The sequence below is a fragment of the Girardinichthys multiradiatus genome, chromosome 8 (assembly GCF_021462225.1).
Source record: "Girardinichthys multiradiatus isolate DD_20200921_A chromosome 8, DD_fGirMul_XY1, whole genome shotgun sequence".
Classification (NCBI taxonomy): domain Eukaryota; kingdom Metazoa; phylum Chordata; class Actinopteri; order Cyprinodontiformes; family Goodeidae; genus Girardinichthys; species Girardinichthys multiradiatus.
In genome coordinates, this window is record NC_061801.1 from 36,634,552 (window position 1) to 36,646,242 (window position 11,691).

At 38.7% G+C, this 11,691-nt stretch overlaps 1 protein-coding gene across 2 annotated transcripts in view; it reads left to right on the forward strand.

Moving 5' to 3' along the window:
* The window catches only part of LOC124872502 (bile salt-activated lipase-like), a 29,387-nt gene extending 18,948 nt beyond the window's left edge, over positions 1-10,439 (forward strand). The window contains exons 1-11 of one of the 2 annotated variants that reach the window (XM_047372594.1): positions 416-2,495; positions 2,779-2,926; positions 4,413-4,532; positions 4,606-4,803; positions 4,876-5,006; positions 5,119-5,226; positions 5,312-5,426; positions 7,102-7,288; positions 7,899-8,102; positions 9,891-10,091; positions 10,180-10,439. In XM_047372594.1, coding sequence (XP_047228550.1) covers positions 2,337-2,495; positions 2,779-2,926; positions 4,413-4,532; positions 4,606-4,803; positions 4,876-5,006; positions 5,119-5,226; positions 5,312-5,426; positions 7,102-7,288; positions 7,899-8,102; positions 9,891-10,091; positions 10,180-10,363 — 1,755 coding nt within the window. In that variant the 5' untranslated portion in view covers positions 416-2,336 and the 3' untranslated portion in view covers positions 10,364-10,439. Of the gene's footprint in view, positions 1-415; positions 2,496-2,778; positions 2,927-4,412; positions 4,533-4,605; positions 4,804-4,875; positions 5,007-5,118; positions 5,227-5,311; positions 5,427-7,101; positions 7,289-7,898; positions 8,103-9,890; positions 10,092-10,179 lie in introns of those variants that run through there. The other variant, XM_047372593.1, reaches the window with a different exon arrangement.
* The last annotated feature ends 1,252 nt before the right edge of the window (positions 10,440-11,691 follow it).

Consider the following 11,691-nt stretch of genomic DNA (forward strand, 5'->3'; position numbering starts at 1 on the left):
TTGCTCAGTTACAGATCCCGCACCGCTCTGAAGCCTATCCGACCGCTTCCTCTTTTTATTGTCTTTCGGGGGTCCCTAGTTTACAAAAACATTGTTCTCTAAAGGATGGGGGAAAACAACAGCTGCATCGTAAACAGGTCATAAACAGCTTTATACATTAACAACACATTTCCACAGTCCCCTTCAACTGGTAGGGTCAGCTGTGACTTTTTGTCGAGTGTAATCAGCCTTCATCTTTATGACCTCCTCAACTGGACTGCTTCCTTCTCTGCTAGTTCAGCTCCATTTATGATCTCACACATCCTTTCTCACACATACATCATGAAAGGTTATATAATCAAATAGTTAAGTTAAAGAATAGGAGAAAATATAAGATAAATCTATATTCAATTATTCCAACAATTTCAATAAGTAATTTGTCTTTATTGCAGAAAATAATTGTTTGATCCAATAGAAAACTTGAACTTAAAATTTGGTGCAAAAACCTTTGTTTATAATTACAGAGGTAGTTCTTGATGAGGTTTGCACACACTGCAGCAGGGATTTTGGACCACTCCATACAGATCTTCTCCAGATCCTTCAGGTTTCAGGGCTGTCGCTGGGCAATATGGACTTTCCGCTCCCTCCACAATATGTTTGATTGCTGCCATGTAGTTCTGGACTGATCCCTCAGCCTTTCTCATGATCATTGATACTCTATAAGGTGAGATCCTGCATGGAGCTCCAGTCCGAGGGAGATTTACCGTCATCTTGAGTTTCTTCCATTCTCTGATAATTGCACCAGCAGTTGTTGCCTTCTCACCCAGCTGCTTGTCTATTGTCATGTAGCCCGCCCCAGGCTTATGCAGGTCTATAATAGTGTCCCTGGTGTCTTTAGATGGCACTTTGGTCTTGCCCATGGCGGAGAAGTTGGAGTCTCATTGTTTGAATGCATGGACAGGTGTGTTTTAGATGGGTAATGAGTTCAAACAGGGGCCAAACTCTTAATTCATGCAATAAAATGTGAATAAATTATTTAAATATACAATGTGATGTTTTGGATATTTATATTTTTCTTAGATTCTGTCTCTCACAGTTGAAGTGTACCTATTGATGAAAATTACAGACCTCTCCATTCTCTGTAAAACATGCAAAATCAACGGTGTATCAAATACTTATTTTCCCCACAATACATTGGGGTGTTAAACTCGACTAGAGACCAGATATGTTTTATTTGCAAAGGCGCGATCTCCCATGTTTGCAGGCTGGACTCATGAGACCAAAGGTTTTGGTTTGCAGACCCAAATATTTCCTGTTGGGAGTATTTTGATGTAGAAGTTCCTTCAGGCCACTTCATGTAGAGCCTGATAACCAGTCAAAAACATTTTAAGATTTATTCCATAATGAACTGGAAACCAATAACAGGATGCCAGTACTGGTGCATTGGATTGCGCCCTCAATCCAATGTCTTCCTCTTTTTAGAGTGCTGGTAGGTAGGGAAACCAAGGAATCTTTTTTTTCCATCAACACTGCAGCTCATTTTGATCCCTTTAAGTTTCCAGTCCAGAGAGGATATAGGCTCTCCAGCAGGTTTTCCTACTCAATTTCATAGAGTTTTATTTATATAGTGCCAGTTCACAACACATGTCGTCTCAAGGCACTTTACAAAGTCAATTTAATCGAATCAGACAGTTTTTTGTCAAGTACAAACATTTAAATTAATCCTAACTATCAAACTGCAGTTAGATTCAGTTTATTCATGGACTCATGAGACCAAAGCTTTTGGTTTGCAGACCCAAATACTTCCTGTTGGAAGTATTTTGTTGGACACTTTTAACGCCGACCTGCTGTTAAGATTTGTTTGTTGATTCGAAACATTTAAGCGTGACAGAACAGCAAAAACAGAAGAACCCTGTGCAAAGTGCTGCATGATGTTATTTTTAAATTAATGCAAATGTTACACATTAAAAAATCAAGTCGGTCTGAATTTTAAGATTGTTAAGGTAAAGTACTCCCAGCTTCTTTGTCTGTAATTTATCCTTGAAGATTGGGCTTCATGAGGACATTTATAGAAACATCGCGTCTGAAGATTAGCCTGGCAAATGTTTGTTTTAGCTAAATCCATTGCATAAGTCAATTTCCATGACTGGATCACATGGCAAGAAATGTTTGGCTCACCTTGAGTAACTAATAAGACATTCTGTATCTTTTCCAAACTTGGAAGATGAAGAAATTGGCGACTTCATAGTTATTTTAAAGTAAACTTTCATCCATGTTCAAAAACACCGATGAAACTTTACATGATTACTGAATTTCTGTCCTCATTTTCCAACTGTAACATTTAATCAGGAACCTGCATGTATGAGCTGGTTAATGATTATGTGTTATGTACGCACATGTGTGAGATGTTGCTTAAAAAGAGTGTGCCTGACAGTCATCCTGGTTTATTCCTGATGGCGGTCCTCAGGATTTTGGTGGCTCTCTCCATTTTGCTGGAGATCGTCTCTGCCACCTCTGTAAGTCTTTCTCACAAAGCAAAGCTGGTACACGAACAGATATCTTGTAAATGATGTAAAAATTTGTCTAAATGAGCTCAAACATTGGTAGCATTGATTGTGTACAGATGTAATGTATCTGCTTGAAGGGAAGATATTATATATTAAGGGAGGAAAAATTGTATCAAAAGCTTCTAATATTTTAGTTTTTCTCACAAAAAAAACCCAAACACTTAAGCATGAAACAATAACTGCTTGACTGATCAAGTCCATCTCTTCGTTTGTTTGTGTTTAACTCTTGCAGCTCGGGGTTGTGTCCACCGAGGGAGGGATGGTGGAGGGACAAAATCTTTTTCTTGGTTTCTTCCGGTACATGGATGTTTTCAGAGGCATTCCCTTCGCTGACATCCCTAAGAGGTTTGAGAAGCCAGTGCGTCACCCTGGCTGGAGCGGTGGGTAGCCATGACATACATCCTCCCCTCTTAAACAACTAAGGCTTTTATTATTTAGAGCAGCCAGATAAGTCCATTCACTTCCAGAAAGTCTTTATAAACCTGAGCATAAATCAATGGGTAGATCTTAGGACCTTAATGCACACTTTAAATTCAAATTGTCTCCTAATTACTGATTTATTTATTTTTTTTTTATTTTAGGTTATATACGTAGAATATTATTGTTTATTTTTATTGTGGAAATGCTGTAATTTATTGAGACTGTAATATTTACACTCATTTCAACATTACCTTAGGACAGGGGTGTCAAAAACGTTTTGTCACCTGAGCCAAAGTCTTCAAGTCAAGATAAAATTAAAAATGATTAAAAAAATAATATTTGAAATAAAAAATATATATAGTGAGCATTTTTTTACCTACCCAACAATAAACTAAGCATTCCATATTTTAATTCAGCAAAGAAAGTCGATTTCTTTGTAGGAAAGGGATGAGTAAATCATTATTCTAAACATAAAATGTGGTTTTGAATGTTTGCCTTCATTGAAAATGAGCCAAGCTTAATAAAATAATTAAAAGCTGATTTGGATGCACCAAATTGGGCTTTTGAGTAAAATTCAGTGAATACATGTGGTCCTAATGCAAGAAGACTGGTTATTAAAAGACAAATATTTTGTGTCGTACCTAACATTTTCCATTATAAGAAGATTTAAATTTTTCTGTAATCATTGTGCCCTAATTAAAAATAAAAAGTCTTGATCAGCTATATCCAACACTTCAGCTTCTGCTCTTCAGCATGTTTGCTCTGGACATCAATAGCAGATTTTGTTTCTATTTTCTAGTGTGTTTTTTTTTCTCATTTGTAAAAGTATTCCTGCTGGGACTCAATAGCTGTAGAGTGACTCACTGTCATGTTCAAGAAACCAGTTTAAAATTATTTAAAATTTGTCCCATGATGCATTATCCTGCTGGAAGTAGCCATCAAAAGGTGGATACACTGTGGTCAAAAACGAATAGATGTAATCAATGCTCGATTGGTACTAAGGGGCCCAATATGTGCCAAGAAAATATCCCCCAAACCATTAAGACACCACCACCAGCCTAAACCATTGATGGCAGTTAATGTAAATACCACATCTGAAACTAAGACTCGTTTTTTTAATTTATTTCTGCCATTTTTGAGAGTCTGAGCAAATTGTACCTTCAGTTTTCTGTTCTTAGCTGACATGAGTGACACCCAGTTGGTCTTCTGCTGCTGTAGACCCTTTTCTTTAGGGTTTGAAGTGTTGTGTATTCAGGCACTGGGAATAATAGGTGGCTGACCTGATAGATCCCCTTTTATTTTTATCAGGCCATCACATTGAGTTGATGCCATTTGATGTGATGATTTTCTATTTGATAACAATTAATATGTGTACCTGAAAAGCTGGTCAGTGTGTATATACTCTTTATTAAAAATGCCACCTTGTGCTTTTGTGTGTCTGATCAGGTACTCTTAAGACTACGAAGTACAGAGATAAGTGTCTTCAACTGGACGTTTTAATGACAAGCGTCTCTGGAAATGAGGACTGTCTTTACCTGAACATTTGGGTTCCTCATATAGGCTCAGGTAAATTCTTAGTTTTACTCATGTGATCAAAGTTTAACCAAAACTAACTGCAGTATTCTATTATTTTATTCAGTGGGCTCCAATCTTCCTGTCATGGTCTGGATCCACGGTGGAGCTTTCATGTTTGGAGATGCGATGGGAATTCACTTCCTGGATAACTATCTGTACAGCGGACAGGAAATCGCTGACAGAGGAAATGTTATTGTGGTGACGGTGGGATATCGTGTAGGATCCCTGGGCTTCCTGAGCACCGGCGACTCTACCATGCCTGGTATCCTTTAAAAAGATCCAGTTGTTCCATTTGTTTCTTTTCGCAATCTTCACTTTGTTGTATCTTGTTTAGGAAATTATGGTCTGTGGGACCAGCAAGCAGCCATAGCATGGGTGCACAGAAATATCCGATCATTCGGAGGAGATCCCAGCAACATCACTGTCTTTGGAGAGTCTGCAGGAGGAGCTGGTGTTAGTTTCCAGGTCAGAAGGTGTTCTAGTGCGCCGTTCAGCAAATTTTGTAGGAAGATGAATACTTTCCTCCAACAGATGGAAGTTATTCAAAATCAGGATGTGTTTCCTATTTCTCTCTCAGGCACTCACCCCTCACAACAAGGGATTTATTAGGAGAGCAATCTCCCAGAGCGGTGTCTCCCTTTGCCCATGGGCTGTCAACAGAAACCCTCGCAAGTATGCTGAGCAGGTACATAGCCAATTTTTTTAGGGATTGTTTTAAATGCAAACATTGAAACATGAGCCATGTGACATTTATGGAGCATTTTCTCAAGGTTGCTCTGAAAGTCAACTGCCCCACCGATGACAGCATGGCCGCCTGCCTGAAGATGACCGATCCCAAGGTTCTGACTTTGGCGGGAACTGTTCCCTTGACCAGCTCTGCTGACGGTAAGCTCTATACTTATTTCAGGCACTAAGTTTTGCTAATTTTACACTTTTTGCTAGACCAACACAAAATAAAATGAATCAAATAAATGATTTAGCTCATTTATTGTCTTCTGCAACAAAGATTGTATTTATGTGACAGAAAAACGCCAGTGGTTGGAGACGAAGGGTAATTATATGCAACTTGTTGATAACGTTTGGTCCAAAAACTCCTCCATATCCCAAATTTGTTAAAGTGTAATTAAACCCAATGTAAAAACATAACCCTGCCCCCTTTATCAGTTGGAGCCGCTGAATCAAGGTGCTGACTCAGCGATGCCCGAAGTTGTCGCTGCCAAGGCAGCGGAGGGCAGTGGAGGACAGAATGGGGGCGTCTGTCTTTTTTTTATTTGATATTAGATAGTTTTATACCCGAATGTGGTGCTATGACGTAAGCATGTACCAAGCTGTACCGTATGAACCAAAAGGAAAATTCAACTGCAGTAACCACCGTTCAACCCAAAGAGGGCAGCACTAAGATGGTTTTAGGACAAATATTGCAGAATTAAACAAGTTTACATTAAAATTTAAAACATTGTACAGTAACATCAAGATAGCATCCTTAAGGCCCTGTTCATACAGTTTATCTGCAAAAAAAGTTGATTTGGGGTTTAGTTCCACTTTAAGTGAATACACAAAGGTTCTGAATAATTTTAGCCTCGCCTTTATTGTTTTCAATGCATCAAAAGTGTGATTTTTAGAAAAGGTTAAAAAATCTTAAAATCCATTTTTTTTGTGAAGACAACCAAATACACTAGTTTTTTAAAACAGAGAAGCTTCTTGCTCCAACTGTCTGCCACCTTTTTTGTTTTTGTTTTATTTCTCCAGCAAGGTTACAATGCCACACACAGGCCTGGCGTAGTTACTACAGCATTTCCCTTTGGTGCTACATGAAGACATTTCTTGAAACAATTAAGTTTATGGATATTTTTCTTTAGAGGGCGGAAAAGACCCAAGTTTCCGACATTTTATTTATCCAAAATTTGCTCTAGGTTTAAAATTCCTGAAGAGGTTTAGAAGTTTTCTTAGATATTGTGAATACCCATTGTTTTACCACCTGGAAAAAACATCTCGACATCTCTGGTCTGTTCGACACTTTTAATTTGATTACACTTAATTAATATCAAATAGTGATAACACTTTCATTTGTTTTATAATGTATTTAGTATTTAAATAAACACTGATAAAGGCATAAGGATAAGTTGTATTGAGGTATTTTTTTATTGGTCATTAATGATAAGAATAACAATGTACCATTACAGTATTTGTATGATAACAGTTTTAAGACAAAAATGTTTCTTTTCTTGATTTCACCATGTATATTTTTAAAGTTTACAAATAATTACATTTAGGCAATTCCATGAGAATATTTGTATTATGTATTTATTTGCTAAAAACGTCTTTGACCTTTGTTACTTACGTTTACCTACTTACTTACATACAGCAAATTTGAGCTATCTGTTGTAAAATTAATGAATGGTACATAAGTGTAATTTTTTCAATATGAAAAGCCTTCCTCATGAAAAAGAATACTTCAGGTGAATATAAGGTGAAAATCTATGGTGTCATATATTTCAGACAAATATCTACTCTGCACTGTTAAAACTAATTTATCTGAGTCGGTATCTCCATTGGTCAGACCCTTTTGTCAACAACCTGGTTCTGTCTCCTGTGATCGATGGTGACTTCCTGCCCGATGAGCCGTCCAATCTGTTCCACAACGCCGCCGACATCGACTACATGGTCGGAGCCAACGACATGGACGGACACTTCTTTGCAAGTTACGATGTCCCATCAATCAACTTTCCGCTGCTGGCCACCTCTGTGTGAGTTCTAGTTGTATTTACTAGTATTTACTAGACTGATGGCACACTAGGCCAGTTGAAAACAGGTGCAGGATTATGTGAAAGGTTCAGCCACCTTTATAATTGTCTTTCTCTTGGTCTCAAGTGTTTAGATTTCCTTGTAATTATTTTAAAGTGGTCTTGATCAGTTCTATAAGCTTTCTGAAGGTCCTTTAAGAATTACTTTGGACTTTGGTTACCTTTTCTGCCTGTTACTTGCCCATTCTGCAGTTGCTAGTAGCTCATCTTGTTTGAAATAAAATAAGGAATTTTACTCTTGAACCAAGACTAAGTGATGCTTCTAATTTGTATTTTTATTTTGTCATGGATCTGCCTAAAGAATGGAAATAAAAAGTGTCTTTGTGACTTGCAGCTGGTAACAATGAGCCAAAATATAGCCAGGTTCTGGACCAAAATTGAGTGTAAAGGCATCCAAAAATGCAAAGACCTCACAGACCTTCACTAGCGCAGGGGACCTATTGATTAAGACCACTTTAAAATATCTCAAGAAGGTTGGACTCAAAACTTTTGCCACATAATTCGATTTATTTTAATCAGACCTAAATGTCAAACATTCTCCTCTTGACTAAAGTGATGAAGTCAAGGCGCTCTTGGGTGCCCTAACCAAGGAGAAGGGAACCGCTGGTTTGGAGAATGGCTTCTCTACATACACAATAGACTGGGGATCCAATCCCAGCTTGGAGACCATCAAGAAAACTGTTGTGGCCATCGAAACAGACTACATGTTTCTGGTTCCCACCCAGGCAACCCTTTATCTCCACGCCTCCAATGCCGGGTGAGAATGGGCTGTTTGTTTACAAAATAGCACTTTCAGTTCATCTAAATGTTTTAGGTTCCTTGCATCTATATAGTGCTACAAGAGGAACTTACCTTGTCAAACATATACAGTACAGACCAAAGGTTTGGACACACCTTCTCATTCAAAGAGTTTTCTTTATTTTCATGACTATGAATATTGTAGCTTCACACTGAAGGCATCAAAACTATGAATTAACACATGTGGAATTATATACTGAACAAAAAAGTGTGAAACAACTGAAAATATGTCTTATATTCTAGGTTCTTCAAAGTAGCCACCTTTTGCTTTGATTACTGCTCCACACACTCTTGACATTCTGTTGATGAGCTTCAAGAGGTAGTCACCTGAAATGGTTTTCACTTCACAGGTGTGTCCTGTCAGGTTTAATAAGTGGGATTTCAAGCATTATAAATGGGGTTGGGACCATCAGTTGTGTTGTGCAGGAGGTGGATACAGTACACAGCTGATAGTCCTACTGAATAGACTGTTAGAATTTGTATTATGGCAAGAAAAAAGCAGATAAGTAAAGAAAATCAAGTGGCCATCATTACTTTAAGAAATGAAAGTCTGTCAGTCCGAACAATTGGGAAAACTTTGAAAGTGTCCCCAAGTGCAGTCTCAAAAACCATCAAGCACTACAAAGAAACTGGCTCACATGAGGACCGCCCCAGGAAAGGAAGACCAAGAGTCACCTCTGCTGCGGACGATAAGTTCATCCGAGTCACCAGCCTCAGAAATCGCAGGTTAACAGCAGCTCAGATTAGAGAACAGGTCAATGCCACACAGAGTTCTAGCAGCAGACACATCTCTAGAACAACTGTTAAGAGGAGACTGTGTGAATCAGGCCTTCATGGTAAAATAGCTGCTAGGAAACCACTGCTGAGGACAGGCAACAAGCAGAAGAGACTTGTTTGGGCTAAAGAACACAAGGAATGGACATTAGACCAGTGGAAATCTGTGCTTTGGTCTGATGAGTCCAAGTTTGAGATTTTTGGTTCCAACCACCGTGTCTTTGTGCGGCGCAGAAGAGGTGAACGGATGGGCTCTACATGCCTGGTTCCCACCATGAAGCATGGAGGAGGAGGTGTGATGGTGTGGGGGTGCTTTGCTGGTGACACTGTTGGAGATTTATTCAAAATTGAAGGCATACTGAACCAGCATGTCTACCACAGCATCTTGCAGCGGCATGCTATTCCATCCGGTTTGCGTTTAGTTGGACCATCATTTATTTTTCAACAGGACAATGACCCCAAACGCACCTCCAGGCTGTGTAAGGGCTATTTGACCAAGAAGGAGAGTGATGGGGGGCTGCGCCAGATGACCTGGCCTCCACAGTCACTGGACCTGAACCCAATAGAGATGGTTTGGGGTGAGCTGGACCGCAGAGTGAAGGCAAAAGGGCCAACAAGTGCTAAGCATCTCTGGGAACTCCTTCAAGACTGTTGGAAAACCATTTCAGGTGACGACCTCTTGAAGCTCATCAACAGAATGCCAAGAGTGTGCGGAGCAGTAATCAAAGGAAAAGGTGGCTACTTTGAAGAACTTAGAATATAAGACATATTTTCAGTTGTTTCACACTTTTTTGTTCAGTATATAATTCCACATGTGTTAATTCATAGTTTTGATGCCTTCAGTGTGAAGCTACAATATTCATAGTCATGAAAATAAGGACAACTCTTTGAATGAGAAGGTGTGTCCAAACTTTTGGTCTGTACTGTATAATTACTTTTAAGGTTTTTAATCATACTCACTTCTCCATTAAAGGACTGGTCGCACCTACTCGTACCTTTTCTCTGAGCCCAACCGTTTGGCAGCCGTTACCAAGCCCTGGCTGGGAGCTGATCATGCTGATGACCTACAGTACGTCTTTGGAAAGCCCTTCTCCACGCCACTGGGATACTGGCCGAAACATCGTGACCTGTCTGGATACATGATCTCCTACTGGACCAACTTTGTCAAGACGGGGTATAATTACAACACAAAAAACGTTGTCAAACAGTGAAATAGATCACTACATTACTGACATTTTCTTTCTCTCTGATTGTGCACTCAGAGACCCTAATAGTGGAGATCTGAGGGTGCCTGCTATGTGGCCAACATTTACATCCACTGGAAACAGGTTCTTGGAGATCAATTCCAAGATGGACGCTGGCTACGTGGGACAGAAGCTGAGGTTGCGTTATGTGAACTTCTGGACCAGTGTTCTACCCAGCCTTCCCACAGTCTATTTAGAATAAAACTTGTGCTTGCAATAAACCCATTGATCAGTGGGGTTTGTTTATGAAAAATAAACACATTTATGAGCAATTCAAATACTGTTTTTTTTCTTTGTTTTTATTAATTAATTACTCATATCCTTTGATAGTTGGTACAATTTTTAGGTGGTTCTGTTTTATAATAGCTTTAACTACCTTATAACCTTGGAATGTTAATAAGAAACAACTGATTTTATGATTTAATAATAAAACATAACATTACACTAAAACAAAACAAAAAGATTTTTACCACAGAGTAAAGTACCTCCATCTAGTTTTTGGTATGCTAATTTTTACTACCAGTTTTTCTTTTAACTAAACATTTATGAGCACTCACCTAAAATGTATTTTTACCACAAATATAAGTATATAAGTAAATAAAACTAAGAACACGTTTCAAGAATACAAAATGTCCTGATTTTCTGATGCTTGCATTTTAGTTGGCCTTCACAAAGCTTTTGGTGCTTAAAAACTTGTAATGAGGTTAATAATTGGAGCTGTACCTGTGAAGAAAAGGCAAATAGTAAAAACATTAAGTACAACAGAGAGAACTTTATAACACTAAATGAGTATATAGTTTCCCTTAATACTGGAAAGAACTACAAATCAATTTTTGTGGCCTACGTTATTCTCCACTTACTAAAAAATAAATATTGGCAACAGAAAAATAAAAATAGGAGCATCAATAAAAATGTTTTGTGGCTTTTTTAATTTTAAAAAAGGTTGCAGGAATATGTGTGTTTTATATTTGACATTTAAAAAAGAACGACCTGCCACTGTTAGCTAGCTTGTAGCGTAGCTAGTGTAGAATATAACATATCTATGTGTGTAACTGCAATGTGTGGAAATAGGGGGGTCAAGCTTAGGGAGTGAAGCATAGAAAGGGCCTAGGGGAGTGAAAACATAGGGAGTGAGAAGCATAGAGAGTGCAAGGTCATAAATTAGAAGAGGACAAGGAAGGCCAGAGACAGGGGAGGATGAGTTGCATGTTACAATCAGAAGTATTCGTTATTTGGACTGTTATGTTATGTTATACCTGTGTGCCATGATATATGTATATGTTGACCACACCCTTGAGACTGAATAAAACTAGCTGGAAGCAAGAATTGATCAGAGTTGGGCTCGCAGATACTTGGCTGGAGTCTCCATCTCACTCTGCAGAGGCGAACATAAAGTAGATTGTACTTGTGTTTATTTCACCCTTTGAAACCTGTACCCAAATCAACGGACCCGGGGAAGCAGAGACGGCTTCAACAATTGGGGGCTCGTCCGGGATTTGGAACAACAGGCGAAAGAAATTCGGACCACTG